Genomic DNA, 15,709 nt, shown 5'->3' with positions numbered 1-15,709 from the left:
GCCACTTCACAGAGTGCTCTGATGCTCGGGATGTGGTAGCAGAGGGCCACAGGCTGCACAACTGGGAACAGGACGACATGACCACAGCCCTGTGCCTCTCCATCTCTGCCCTGCCTCTCCCTGGGCTCTGTGGAGCTCAAACCCCAGGATGGTCCAACATGAAACAGGGCAGAGAAGGTGGCTGAAGCCCAGGGGTACCTTTGGCAGACCTGCGAGGGGCTGTGCTCTTCTGTCTCCTGGGCCCCCCACAATGTCATTTGTACTTTACAGAGCCTAGGGTTGTTTCTGACACACAGTAACACTAGGTGAATTACATTCATTCCTGAACGACTCTGTGCAATGCGTCCCAATGCCCCTGCTGCACAGCTAGAACAGGGAGGCTCTTGGAAATGATCTGCCTCAAGCCTGACTGCAGCATGCATGGAAAGCTGAAGACCTTCCCAAGTCCAGAGGGAAGAGGCAGGGCTGGAGGCCCTGGCTGCTGACTGCCCTCTACATCCTGCTATCCTTCACTCACACAGAGGACAGCAGGCCTTTCTCTGCCTCTAGGAAAGAGTACCTTGCCATCAAGTCCAAGCTGCTTGGCAGGCATGGATAGGCTCCCTTCCCCACCGGTGTTGGATGATCTTGCAGGGCTCCATGCTCACTTGGGAGACTACCTCAGGACCAACACTATCCTCTGTCTTTGTCAGATGATGCTTCAGCCCTTAAGAGCCCTCTGACCTGCAGAGTGACATGCAGGGGACAAGGCTACAAAGCTCCGGCAGGCTGATGTGGGTGTTGGTCGTTGGTCACTGCATGCTGGTGGCTCGGAGGGAATTTCTTTCTTCTATAACCTCACTCTGCTTGACAAGTCTAAGCAAGAAGTAAAGCCAAATAGGCTCTACACACAGTACTGGTCAAACCTGCCGTGTCATGACTGCCAAAGCCAAGCATTGAGCCCAGGGGAAGGTACCAAGGTGAACAAGTCACATGAACATGAGCTTGGTCCCGAGCCTGACACGCCACTGCTCACTTAGGTGTACCTGGCTCTCTGCCACCCTGCCAGGAGGCTCCGTGAGGACTCAAGGTTGTTTTAATGCTCCCAAGAGAGTTTCAACTAAACCCAGACAAAGCTGAAAGCAGCAGAGTCCCGGAGAAGTCTGCACGCACAGGACATTTTACTTACACCCATTCTGCCCCTTCCATCCAAATGGAAGAAAACACAAAGGGCCCTGACATTCCCACAGAGATGGAAGGACATGAGCAGGTATGGAGGGCCTGCACTGAGCCCTGAGCAACTCCCCTGAGTCTGCAGAAGGGGCGGAGGAACACAGCTGGAGCCATGGGAAGCAGACTGGGAGTGGGAGGACAGGAAGGAGGGAAACAGTACTGCCCAGCTGGAAATAACTGAGAGGGGAGGGAAGGGGACGGGACGTGGTGAAGCACAGGACAGAGTGGGGGGGTGGGGGTAGGGGAAGCAACCTGCAAGGAGGAAAGCTCAAGGCCAGAGAGGGAGGTCTCGGAGAACTACGGGTCACTCAGGAGCACGTACTCAGCAGCGAACTTGTCCAGCCTCTGGAAGAGCTCCTGCTTCACTTTCAGATTCTCCACAATGGCTTCCACCACCAGGTCCGTGCTGTGGACCACAGATGCAGCGTCTGTGCTGATGGATATGCTGCTCATGGTCTTCTCCACAAACTCATCGCTGGCCTAATGCAGAGGACAGGACAACGGCCATCAGTGGGCTTGCGGGGCAGTGGTGTACTTGCTGCCAGGGCAGAAGGATGGCTGGCTGGACAGACTACCATGCTCAAACATCAGGAAGTCTGGGAGCACAAGCTGCCTATATTTCTGCTCAGGGACCACAGCATCTCTGTGCTCCAGGTACGAGGACAAGAGTCTGACTGGCTAACAACCACCAAGCTGCCCGTACAGTGGGCGGTGATCTTTCAGTCCCGATGCAGCTCTGCTTCACTGGCTAAACTGTTCAGGGCACCTGCCCGGCCCACTCTACCTGTTCTAGAGCATCTGTGAAACCATCAATCGCTGGCCCAAGGACAAAAGTGTGGCTCAGCACTTTTTGGCAAGAAGTGGTACTCACTACCATTTGCCTCTAAGAGAAGGCAGAAGAAGAAAGCTGACCTCAGTGGTCATTCATCAAATAACTATAACTTAATTATGTGCCAGCAACCAATGTCTCAAAAATGAGACGGACACAGCCTCTGTTCTCAAAGAGCCTGTAGCCTGTCCTTTCGTACTTCTCTTGGGACCCCATTTCCACAAACACACCTTGGCTGGGGCAGACTCAGGGTGAATGCCTTTAGAGGCTGCCATTCCACTTCAAGGTGGAATTTGTTCACAAGGAACTATAATAGTCAAATCAGTAAAAAGTACCCCCAATCAGCATGGTATATATGGTATAAATAAACAGCTACATCAGAGAGGTTCATAGAAATGTGAGAAAACGGGTGATTTTAAATTTTTTATCAGTCATGTTGAAAGGTAAAGAAACTAACAGATAAAATTAATTTTATTCAACTCAACCTAAGATACAAGCACTTCAACATGTAATCAATATTAAAAAAAGGCCGTAACATTTTATATGCTTTTCCCCTATTAAAATCTAGTATGTCATTTGCACTTCGAGCTCATCTCTGTCCTCGGCAGTCATTTTTGGAGTGCTTAGGGCTACCTGTGGCTAGCGGGCGCAACATTGGTCAACACATGCTAGATACATGATACATAGAGCATGCCAACTAAGCAAGTTGGAATTGACACCCAGTATGCTAGTGTTCACAACAGCTAAAAGGTAAAAATAACTCGATTCCACTAACCAATTAATGGATAAGCAAAATACTATATATATATATATAGTGAACATGCAATAGAGTATTTTTTTTTAAATTTAATTTAATTTTATTTGTGAACATACTGTACAGAGGAGTTACAATTACATGGGCAGGATAATGCATACATTTCTTACCAAGCATGCAATAGAGTATTATTTAGTCATAAAAAGGGATGAAATTGTGACAGACTAGAAGTGGGATGAATTCTAGTACGCTAAATGAAAACAGCCAGAGAGAAAAGCATAATTATGTATGATTACACTTACACACAATGCCTAGAATAAGGAAGTTGATAGACCTGAGATCCCAGGGGACTGGGGGTGTGGTATAGGAAATCAGTGCTACATGGACATGTTTGAAAACATGCAACAGGATCAGAAACACAGTGGAGATCTGTTAGTACCACTGAGGTGTGTATTCACAAGGCTCCAAATGGCAGACTCTACGTGTTGTATGTTTTATCATACTAAAATAATCTATGAAAGCAACCACACACAACGAAGTAAAAACAGCAAATGCCCTATATACACTCTTTTTTGCTTGCATATGGAGGGATATTCCATTCAAGCCTCAAGGACGTCAATCATACAAAATATTAGTAAGGTGACCAAGGCAGTAAAACTTTAATTGGGTAACATGTACAGTATTTCTAATTAAATGTGATCTGCCAATGAAAGTTTGCTGGAAACAGCAGGCTCCTATGAGAGCCAGCAAGCCAGGGTTCCTGCTCACTACATGGTCTTCCAGCCGAGGACTTGGCCTATGCTTCTTCTCCAGTTTATCCTACACAGTTAGAAGTTTCGATAGAAACACAATCTTTATTATGTTATTCTGTTTTTACCTTGCAAGTACAAAAAGTATCTTCTTTCTTCTTCTCTTCTTCTTTTGGTCAAAGCAATGGTCTTCAGTCCTAAATTCTCAGTGTTCTTCTAGAATGAGATCACGGCCTGCAGAGACTTTCTCTTCAACCTTCAACCTAACCCTCCTTCTGTTTCCTAATCAACTCCCCAAACATTTAGTGACATATTATTTTGGTTTAAAATCATGAGAAAGCGAGTTTTATACTGACATAGATCTCACACACACACACACACACACACACACACACACACAAACGTGTGCACACACAGAGTAAGCTAAAACTAAAAACTGTTAAAAAAATGTGAAGCGGTCAGAAACTGATCTTAGGGGCATCAATAATAAATTACCTTAGGGTTTTCTGCAAACTTCTTCTTTGCCACCTTCCTCAGGCTGTTCTCGATTCCCTTTTTGGATTTTTCCAGGATGTCCTCTGTTTGGTCCACCAACACAACTGTGTGGCCAGTTGCTGCTGCAACCTAAAGCCAAAAAAAAAAAAAGGTTAAAAAAAATTTTTTTTTTTGCTGGGCACTGGTGGCTCATGCCTGTAATCCTAGCTACTCAGGAGGCTGAGATCTGAGGATCCAGTTCAAAACCAGCCCGGGTAGCAAAGTCTGTGAGACTCTTATGTCCAATTAACCACCAGAAAATGGGAAGTGCCACTGTGGCTCAAGTGGTGGAGAGCTTGCCTTGAGCTGAAGAGCGCAGGGGCAGCGCCCAGGCCCAGAGTACAAGTCCTATGACTGACAAAAAAAAATATTGAAAGCATAAAAGAAAAAAAATTTACATTCCACATAAATTCTATCACCATTTTATTCAAAACAGCCTGTGAGCTGGGAGCAGGTAACTCAGACCTATAGTCCTTGCTACTCAGTAGGCTGACATCTGAGGATCACAGGTCAAAGTCAGCCCAAGCAAGAAAGTCTGTGAAGCTCCTATCTCCAATTAACCCCCCCCCCACACACACAACACAACACACACACACACACACACACACACACACACACACACACACACACACACACAGTGAGAAGTGGAGTTGTGGTTCAAGTAGTAAACTGCCAACCTAGAGTGAAAAGGTGAAGGGCCAGCTCCCAGACGCTGAGTGCAAGCCCCGAAACAAAAACAAAAGCAAATATAGCGCACGCGCATAAGAAGAAACATCTTGCCAGCTAGAGCCCTCTGCACAGCGAGTCTAGACCGCCTTGCCACCTCACTCCTCAGAGCAGAGCCCCCGCAGCTCATCCCTGCAGCGCACCCCTGAAGAGCACCCCTCAGCCTGTCTTTTCTGCACTCTTCAATCAAAAGCAGGAGAGATTTTAAATTCTAATAAAGATGGCCAAAAAAATAAAACCAACAAATTCTCAACTTGTCTCCAAGGAAAGTCAAGACTTCAGCCACCAACCAAGTAGGCCAGGCAATGAATTCCCTTTCCTCCTGTGCCAAAGCATAGGGTTGTTTACTGAAGTTGCCCAAATTCACTTACAATCATCTTGGTTTAGCCACAGTCAGTGACAAGTTTCACTGTTTCACCACAGTTAATAAAAGCTTTGGCAAGAATGTGGCTACAAACAGGCCAGCAGGTCAATTTACAAACTGTAAGTGAACCAGTTCAAGCCAAAGCAAAAGGCACCCATGACCTACTGCAAACCTGATGGGAGAGGCCAGTGCCCCTGAGCGGCCCCCAAGGATCCAGAAGACCTCTGCAGATCCACTGGGCTGCAGCCTCTCGGCAGAGGCCACATGGAAAAGGGTAGGTTGGCTGGAGTGGCGTGTCTACAGATAGGAGATGGAAGTAAGTACTAGTCCCAAGTCACTGTCACTGTGACAGGTGACTAAAACTAAATGCAGAAAATCACAAGGAACAGAAAACAGAAACAAAAGACCAAACTGCAAACGCAAAGATGTTTACATCCCAAAGCAAGATTTCCAAGAGACACCTCTGAAAATGCTAAGACAAGCTTAAGGCGCCAGTTAGTGACCACTGCACCTGGCTTCTCCCATTTGATGGGCACGAGTCTGCGCCTGTAGGCCGGTGGGTGGCACCAGCCTCCCAAAGCTGACAGCTGTCTGGGAACCAGGGAAAGGAAAAGCTGCCAGGCCTCAAGGACTGACGGGAGCAGCGCAACAAGGGCAGCGTGGGAGGAGTCATCTTGATAAAAGGACAGATAACTTGCCTTGCTGCAGGCGGGTGCCGCCCAGAAGAGCAACGTGCCCAAGCAAAACACCTGTCAATCCAGTGGCAACAGACAGAGGCCCCGAGAGCCAAGACAAATGTGATCCAGCAATTCAGGAAATTCAGAGTAATGGATCTGAAAACTTTAGAAAAGACAACATGGCAGGCTCAAGTCAGCTACCCCTAGGAGGCCTGCCCTGCAAGGGTGGCCATGATTCTCACCTTTCGACTTTGAGATTCCACAGAGTTTCTTACCCTTCCTGGAGCAGTACAATTCATATAGTTTGCTAGGGCCTAAATATTCCATACAAATGTAGCTCCCTGCTGAATGCTTGCTGTGCTGAGAGTGTGGAATTGTGGTCCACTACCATCCTCAGTAAAAACCCTGGACGCTGAGCCACCGTTTCACATGTGCGGTTGCAACTTGCTCAGGTGGGGACCTGAGCAAGTCCTGTGTGACAGACAGCCTGATGTCCTGCCCACCTGCACTTCACTGCCGGCCTCTCCCCTTGCTGCCTTTGCCTTGCGACAGGTAAATTCCATCAGAATACAACTGGAGGAGAGACACTAAACTGACCCAGAAAGTAAGAGAATCAATCTGAAATTCCAGGAGCCAGCAGGCAGGACTGAGGGTTGCATGATGGGGTCTGCCACCCTCGGGGCAGGGGTGCTATGAGGACTTCCTGCTCTCGGCTTGGCTCCTCTGCTGGAAGTCTCTGAGGCAATGCATACAAGAGATCTGCCCTTGGTCCTCACTCACTTCTGTTTTAGGTCACTGTGTAAGCAAGCCAAACAGATTTCTGGTCTCCTATCTGCCTACAAGCCAACCCACTGTGTCTGAAGGAGAGCCAACCTTAAGAAAGTGGGCTGCAGCACAAATGGAGGGTGAAGAGGAGGTAGTATTTCTAGAAAGCTATTTTCTAAAATTTATTATTATTATTTTGGGGCTGGTCTTGGGACTTGAATTCAGGACCTGGGTGTTGTCCCTGAGCTTTTCTGCTCAAGGCTAGCACTCTACCACTTGAGCCACAGTGCCATTTTTGGCTTTTTTGGTGGCTAATTGGAGATGAGAGTCTTGCAGACTTTCTTGAGTAGGCTAGCTTTGCACCACAATCCTAAGATCTCAGCCTCCTGAATAGCCAGGATTATAGGTATGAGACACTGGCATCGGGCTCTAAATTATTATAATAGCGTTTGAAAGTGATCATCACTAAACATTTTGGTTATGTTGCAGGAATGGCAAAATGCTAGCCTCATAATTATATTTTATAACCTGGAGAGAAGATAAACACCACATAAGGAAGACAGATCACATCTGCACATTTAGAAAAACAGTAAAATCCAGCCAAAAAGAGCATGGCCATAAAACATGGCCTCAATGCTGACCTTCCAGTACTATATCCAAAGTCCTCCGATAAACACAAACAGAAGACACTGCCAACTCAGCCTCTGCCTTTCCCCATCCTGGTATTCACAAGAACACACCAGAGGCGCCACATAAATGCAGACACTGGCCAAAACACTATTAAATCAAGGCTTCCCAGTCAGCGTGCCAGGAGAGAGAAGTACATGGCACACAATCATGATCATGTTAGAGTGACTGAGTGTATAAAGCATGTTTGTTTTCCTATCTTACTTAGAAGATGCAGTAGGAGCAAGGAAGAGCCGAACCTGACAGACAGAAAAAAAAAAATCTTTCCAGGAAGTTAGAACAGATCACAGCCTGCTTTGCAAATCTTATCTTTGCCTCACAGGTTAGAAAAAGCTTCATTTCTCAGAGGAACCTGGGCTCACTGTCTCCCCTACCGCTGTCAAATGCCTGGAGGAATTTCTATTGCTGTGACCTACTACATAGCAAGAAAGCCCATTGCTGCATAACTTCAAGTGATTCCACGTTACAACAGCGTTTTTTTCCCCACTTATCTGCAGAAATCAATCCAACATTCACGTCTTGCAATCACTTCCAACAGACAGGCTCCAGAGACAACTGCTTACAGGCAACTTCATGCCTTATTCACCTCTGCAAAGCCCAGGTATCTATAATGCCGTAATGCTGGTGGTGCATTAGCTGCTTCACAGAACATCTACAGGATTAGATGTGTCGATTCGCCTTTGCTTGCAACCTTGCTTCACAGCGGCATGGTACTTTTCTCCTCTGGCTGGGTCAGCCCAAGAGCTACCATAGGGTAGACTCTTATCCAACTCCCTTCCCATACCCCAGGCAATCCAGCAGAGCTGCAGGTCCTCTATTCAGACTGGCTAACTCAGGAAGGCAGTCACAGGCTTTCTGGAGGCTGGCATACTTCTTCCTGAGTTATTCATGTACTTGTGCCTCCTCCCAGGAAAGCCAGTGGAGGTCTCTACTTAATCTCAACTAATAGAAAGAGCTTAAATCTTCAATTAAAAGAAAGCCACGTACAGTAAAAACAAAAGCACTCACTGTCAATCTTCAATCTGCATTTTCCCAAGTCAATTTCTGAAGTAGACAACATCCTTTTTGCAAAAAAAAAAAAAAAAAAAAAAAAGATGAAATGGGATTAGAGAGGGTGTGTCACTTGCCCAAGAACACTCAGACCATGGCAGGGCACCAGTGGCTCACGCCTGTAATCCTAGCTACTCAGGAGGCTGAGATCTGAGGATCGAGGTTCAAAGCCAGCCAGGGCAGGAAAGCCCACAAAATTATCTCCAATAAACCACCAGAAAACCAGAAGTGGCGCTGCAGCTCAAGTGGTAGAGTGCTACCCTTGAGCTGAAGAGCTGAGGGACAGTGCCCAGGCCCAGAGTTCAAGCCCCACAACCGACGAAAAAATTAAAAATTAAAAAAAAATTTAAAAATATATATATACTTTAACAGTCCCTACAAAACTGTGTTAGTGTTCCATTTTGTTGATGAATTGAGAGAAACTGAGGCTTAGAGAGGTTAAAATTGTATATCTATGCACATAGCTAGTACATGATACACAAACACACACCACCAGTAAGTCATCTTTTAACTTCAAGTCACAGTCATGCTAATTACAAAAACTGCTCAACAAAACAGAGCAGCTATCTAGACAAATGAGTTTTTGTATCAGTGTTATAGACACAAAAGCAATCCAAGGGGCTGGGAAGGTGGCTCAGTGGTAGAGCGCTTGCCTTGCATGCCTGAGGCCCTGGGTTTGATTCCTCAGTACCACATAAGAAAAAAGCCGGAAGTGGCACTGTGGCTCAAGTGGTAGAGCGCTATCCTTGAGCTGAAGAGCTGAGGGACAGCGCCCAGGCACAGAGTTCAGGCCCCACGACCGGACCCCCAAAAAGCAAAAAACAAAAAAACAAAAGCAATCCAAGCCACCTTAATTACGCTGTGACTATACAGGGTTCCTGGGCCAGCAGCAGCAGGAAAGTCCCTGGAGAAGTCTGTTAGAAATGTAAACCCTTAGCCTGTACCACAGACCCAGCCATGCTCTGCCTGGGTGCAGCCCAGTGAGCCGTGGCGCAACAACTCTTGCAAGTGTTTCTAAAGCTGGTTGGGAGGGGATGACCCAGATCTAAGATCTGCATTCCCATCTGACTGCAGATAAAAATCATTTGGGGAGATGGTTAATGACAAAAAGCCAGGCCTCGCCTGCACAGATTTGGAATAATTTCATCTGAATGGTGCCTAGTCACTGGCATTTTGGTAAACACCCACGAATGATTCTGGGGCAGCCACTATGTCAAGCACTGAGCTCCAATACCCTGATGGCCCCATCTTCGATCCTCAGTATTCCCTCCAACCACACGAGCCTCCCCTGGGGTACGGACAACCTCCCCTACTAGGAGAGGCCAGTAAATCTCTCCTTAAACCAGGGTTGTGTCAATGTCTTCAGACTGCTCTCTGCCCATGGAAAAGTTCCATTCCTTATTCCAAAAATACTATCCCAAAGACTCTTGCCCCAAGTTTCCCAAACAAAGGTCAGCCCTATAAGCCCTCTCTTCCAGGGACTGGAGAACAGCCAGACCCTGCGCTACCTCGCATGAATAGAAGGAATGCAAGGCCCCGTGTGTTAGCCCAGTAGTGCTCCTGCCCCTTCTACTGATTCCTGTGTGTCTGCTTCTTCTGACTACTCTCCACCACCCTTGAGCAAGGGCCCACACTTTTCTTCACCATAGGCCTTTATGATGGGGAAAAAATCCAGAATCTCCTGGAGAAGAAATCCTTTGAAAGACACTACAACCAACTAAAACCAGGGTCCACAGAGGCTGGTCGCTGTAATGCCAGCTCTCAAAAGAACCTTCCCTGCGCCAGATGTTGGGCCTGCTGAACCCTATTCACTTCAGTTAACCAGTGCTCCAAGTTCAAATGCTAATTTTAACCAAGTGTCATTTTACAGATCTATAGTCTCTTGGAAGTGAGATGATTACAATATTAAAATCTGAATGAAACAAGTATATGATTGTGCTTGATATCTGGAACATGAAAAGTCATCTTTTATGCCAATAACTAATAATTCATCCAAAGAGAAGACCCAGGCAACACACGTCTATAGTATAAATACTGTGGTGACCATCACAATGCTCAGTTCTTTGCTATGTGGGGTGCTGGTAGCTCATGTCTATAACCCTAGCTACTCAGGAGTCTGAGATGTGAGGATCACAGTTCAAAGTTAGCCCAAGTAGACAAATCCATGAGACTCTTACCTCCAATAAACCAATAAAAACCCAGAAGTAGAGCTGTGGCTCAAGTGGTACAGCTCCAGCCTTGAGCAAAAAAGCTAAGGGACAAGCACCCAGGCCCTGGGTTCAAGACTCAATACCAACACACAGATAAACACACATACACACAGCAAAAGTTCTTTTTTTTTCTGGTCCTCGTGCTTGAACTCATTACCTAGGCCCTGTCCCTGAGCCTGTGTTCAAGGCTAGTGCTCTACCACTTGAGCCATAGTACTACTTCCAGCCTTCTCCGTTTATGTGGTGCTGAGGAATCGAACCCAGGGCTTTCATGCATGCTAGGCAAGCACTCTACCACCAAGCCACATTCCTAGCCCCAACAGTTCTTAGAACAGCATCAACAAATGTCTGTAATTGTTTCATTCTCCTATCACTAGCATTGTTCAAACTATGGCAAAATGTACTTGGAAGAGGCATTGTGATTCCACCGGGCACAAATAATATGAATATAAACATATGTAGGGCATTGATGTTTCAGATCTCACTAGTAATAAAAACAATCATATCACCCATAATATCCTTTCATTAATCTTAGGATCAACAATGAAAACACAAATTTAAAAATGATCATAGAATTTCCAGATCCCCTCAAATAAGCTTAAAGCCCTTAGTCTGCAAAACAATTTGGTGTCGCTTAACCTGTATGGTAACCAGGAGATCAAATGTCAAAAAAGTAGGGGTACATGGTAATGTACACTATTATTAAATAAACCTTTACGGTGAATAATATAGTATTGACACTTGGGTCTATATTTCCCTTTCTAGAATATACCAATATCCTAAATGCTAATTTAGGGGCATATTGCTTCCTTAGCATTCCTCCTAAATGGACTTCCAGCCTCTAAGTCCATTTCTCTCCCAACCCTCAAGAGGTTTATATTTGTGAAAGTAGAACTTAAGACATGCTCTCCAGTCTCCCTTCCTTCCTCTACCAGGCCCAGGTTTCAAAGTATAAAACTTGGATGGGTACCAGTGGCTCATGCCTATCAGGGCTCCAAGCCAGTGAGGCAGGGAAGTTTTTGAGACTCTAATCTCTACACACAGACACACAGACACACAGACACACACACCCAGAAGTGGAGCTATGGCTTAGTGGTAGGGTATGAGCCTTGAGTGAAAAAGCTAAAGAACAATGTCCAGGCACTAGCATATACAGAAAAACAGGGCATCCCATTCAAGTTGTTCAGCTGTTTCCTTTACACCTCAAATATTGTATCTTCCATTTCACATCTCTCTTCCTTTACTTCTTGCAAGAATTATCCCCACTTACTGGTGAGGTCAACTTTCCTATGATAGATATGATGCTTCTTGTCAATAACCTGAGACTTTAATGATTCTTTATTTGCAGTTCTCAATTACATATCCGTTTAAAACTAAGAACAGAACAAGAAGTGCTATAGTTTTTTGGCAACCAAGCAGTCTGGACAGTAGGGAGCTATTTAACAGTTTCAGTAAGAACAATGAAGAAGTTAGCAGAAAATAGTTTCTATCAAATGATCAAAAGTCATAGATAAGCTGGATGCTGGTAGCTCATGCCTATAATCCTAGCTACTCAGGAGACTGAGATCTGAGATTCATAGCTCAAAGCCAGCTTGGGCAGGAAAGTCCATGAGACTCTTATCTCCAATTAACCACTAGAAAACAAGAAATGGAGCTCTGGCTCAAAGTGGTAGAGCACTAGCCTTGAGCTAAAGAGCTCAGGGATGCTCCTAGTCCCTGAGTTCGAGCCCCACAACTGACCAAAAAAAAGTCATAGATGAAAAAACTTGGCTTCCTGGTAGTGAGTGCTTCTGCTTCTGAGACCCATCCCAATGGATGTGCCCCTTGAAACAGAGAACTACCATCTAGGGTATAATGCAGTTCAGAGTGCAGCCTTACAGTAATCCCTTCATTGATTATTGCCTGCTACTAAGTCACTCAACACCTGCCTTGTACCAGTCCAAGCCCTGCGATAAAATGGTAAAACAAACAAATCTGCTCTCAGAAAGCCTTTATTTCTCATAAAGTATCCCATCTTATCCTCATAACAGCCTCTGAGAGGAGGTGCACTATCTCACTGAAAGTTGAGCATGAGAGTGAGCCTTGAAGCTGGTGCTACCTGCTCACGTGCTGTTCCTGACTCCAAGCAAAGGTTAAGAGGGCAGCTATCTGAATAACACTTTAGCTGGACAAGAGCCAGCCTCTAGTGTCTATGTGCCAACTAGGAGCTGGAAATTTTTCCTTAGTCTCTGCTAGCTGTCTTCTTAGCTGTGAAACTGGAATAGCAGGATTGTTGAGGAAATTGAATGAATTAGTATGTCAGATACCAACACCGGTGCCTGGCATATGGTGATAGCTTAATGTGTGTATTTTAGAGCGCCTCTTCCTCCTATTGCAAGAGCCTCAGGTCTGTTATTAGCCACAGATACAGCCTCTTAAACAAGGCTTTAAACTATGTGCATCCACTTATACCCACATTTCTTCTTGGAGACTAAATTTTTTTTACTACTTTGAAATAATAACTTTTTGTAAGAAGGTTAAATGTATCAAACTCTCAATCCATAAACAAAAACCATACATGGAAGGAGGAGGTAACAATGCTCACTATGAAATGTGCTTATTACCCTATTCATGTAACTATAACCCCTCTGTACAGCATTTTTACAATAAAAAACAAAACAAAACAAAAACCATACATGGTAGCATTATCAATTAAAGATAACCAAACATAAAGATGCAGTAACAATCATAACTGCATAAAACTGTCGTGGATAGTGTACTACTGTAAGCATTTCATAGCATCCTAACGTTATTGTGGGGCAAGCAACTGCTAAAATAATCATAGTACTGATCATCTCTGCATGACCACTGGGTTTCAGCAGCACACCAAGTATTGAGCACTATGAAATTATCTGCCCCCCCCCCCACGTTATTCACAGTTTCAACTGTGCAGAGATCAGAGCCCCAAGCCCCACTTGGCTCAGGCTTAACTGTATTTTATTCTGCTTGAGCTTATAGCTTCTGATCACAAGATTGGTTTCCTTCCTTCTTTTCCTCCTGTGTTCTTCCACTTTTTAGACAGGCTCTTACTTGCTTAACCACCAAAGCAAGCCCTTCCATTATTGGGTGGCACAGTGGTATTTGGGGAATAAGTTCTAGAACTAGACTTCCTAGGTGTAAACTCTCACTGCTGTATTTTAATCCCCTCCAAAGTCAGGAGTTGACAAGGTGGCTGTATTGGGAGGTAGGGACTTTAAGTGAGGAGTAGGCTGTGAATGGGATCAGGTGCCTTTATAAAAGCAGAGTCTATCCAGCTTATTCTGTCACTTGTCTGTCTATGAGAAGTGTGTCTTCCCCTCTCAAGAACACAGCAAGAAGGTCCCCATTAGACACCAAACTCCAGGATCATGATCTTGGACTTCTCCATCTCTGGAGGTATGAGAAAATGTGTCCATTCTTCAACAAGTACCTGTCTTAGGCATTTTGTTACAGCTGCACAAAGCCAACTAAGACACCAGCTTACCACTTCCAGTGTAATTTGGGGCAAATTTGCTGCCTCTGTATGATCTGTTGTCTGAGGATACAACTTAATGATTGGGGCCATGGATGTAGCTCAGTGGTAAAGCATGTTGGCATGAGCATGGCTGTGTTTGACAGCCAGCATCAAAGGGGGAAAAAAATTTTTTTTTAAGTTGTGGAGCTTGAACTCTGGGCCTGGGTGCTGTCCCTCAGCTCCTCAGCTAACGGTGAGTGCTCTACCACTTGAACCACAGTACCACCTCCCTTTTTTCTAGGGGTTTATTGGATTTCAGGGTCTCATGGACTTTCCTGCCTGGGCTGGCTTTGAACCGAGATCCTCAGATCTCAGCCTCCTGAGTAGCTAGGATTATAGGCATGAGCCACTGGCACCAGGCCAGGAAATTTTTTTTTAATTTACTTTACTATTATTATAGAGGTGATATACAGAGGGGTTACATTTACATGAGTCAGGTAATGAGTACATTTCCTTTCACTCAGTGTCATCTGTTCCCTATTCGCTCCCATTTCCTCCCTCCTATCCAAAGGAAAATTTTTTAATGGAGATATTAATGTGTTTAAAGTGCTTAGACCAAAGCTGGATACATGGAGAGTACACCCAGCCTGTCTGCTACAACTCTATTCACTACTACTTCTGGAGCTTCCATTTTCTCCTGAGCTGAATCAGTTCCTCAGCCCTAATAATGTGGCTTCTGTCTTTGCACTGCTACAACAAAAATACCACAGACTGGATACTTTATAAACAGTACAACTTTATTCCTCACAAATCTGGGGCTAGAAATCCAAGATCAAGATGCCTGCCAGTATGCTGTCTGGGGAGGCCACTTTCTGCTTCCAAGATGGGGTTTTGTTGATACACTCCTCTGGAGGGCACACAACTGTGTCCTGCCACAGTGGAAGAGATAAGCCCTTGTATAAGATACTACTCAGTTTACAAAGGCAGAGTCCAAATTGCCTAATCAAACGCCCTAGTTCTTAATACTGCTGCACTCAGGAGTAAGTTTTAACATGAAATTTGGAGGAAACAAACATTCAAATCATAATAGCTGTCTATACCAAAATTTCTACGTGACAGTTACTGACCACAGTAGTGTTGGTGTTAGACGGTGGGGACTAGTGCTTGAGCTATGAGGGCAGTGTTTGGGCTATCAGGGCAGGAATGCTTTCATTAAAAAAATGAGTTAATGGGCTAGTCCTTAAAGAACAAGTTGTTAGAAAGTGAGTTTGGCAGATAGGTGTTAGTGGCTAATGCCTGTAATCCTCAGCTACTCAGGAGACAGATCTTAGGATCAAGGTTCCAAGCCAGCCCTGGGCAGACAAATCCCCAAGAGACTCATCTCCAATTAACCAGCAAAAAAAAAATGCTGGGACTGGAGGTGTGGCTGAAGTGGTAGACTGCCAGCCCTGAGGAGTTCAAGTCCCAGTACTTAAAACCCTCCTACCACTACCTTCCAACCCCCCAGGGCAGGGGGAGGAAAAGTGAGTTTGGATTCTTTCTCTGTTCCTATTTTGCATGAGCCTGCTTATCCTTCTACTTTTCACGATGAGTTCAAGTATGATACTTATCAAATCTAGCTGCCCAATCTTGGACATTCCAACCTCCAGAATTATAGGCTAAATAAACCTCCTTTCTTCA

The 15,709-nt window shown here is 45.2% G+C and overlaps 1 protein-coding gene across 1 annotated transcript in view; it reads right to left on the bottom strand.

Moving 5' to 3' along the window:
- Positions 1-15,709, bottom strand: part of Hadh (hydroxyacyl-CoA dehydrogenase) — a 35,781-nt gene that overhangs the window by 13,279 nt on the left and 6,793 nt on the right. Inside the window, exons 2-3 of the mRNA XM_070022417.1 lie at positions 4,040-4,168; positions 1,535-1,692 (exon numbers count right to left, since the gene is read on the bottom strand). Of these exons, the coding sequence (XP_069878518.1) occupies positions 1,535-1,692; positions 4,040-4,168 (287 nt within the window). The remainder of the gene's footprint in view (positions 1-1,534; positions 1,693-4,039; positions 4,169-15,709) is intronic.

The sequence above is a fragment of the Dipodomys merriami genome, unplaced genomic scaffold, assembly GCF_024711535.1.
Source record: "Dipodomys merriami isolate MVZ:Mamm:240054 unplaced genomic scaffold, mDipMer1.0.p SCAF_15, whole genome shotgun sequence".
NCBI classification, from domain to species: Eukaryota; Metazoa; Chordata; class Mammalia; order Rodentia; family Heteromyidae; genus Dipodomys; species Dipodomys merriami.
Note: the sequence above shows the minus strand (reverse complement) of the source record. Positions and strands in the feature narration are given on the sequence as shown.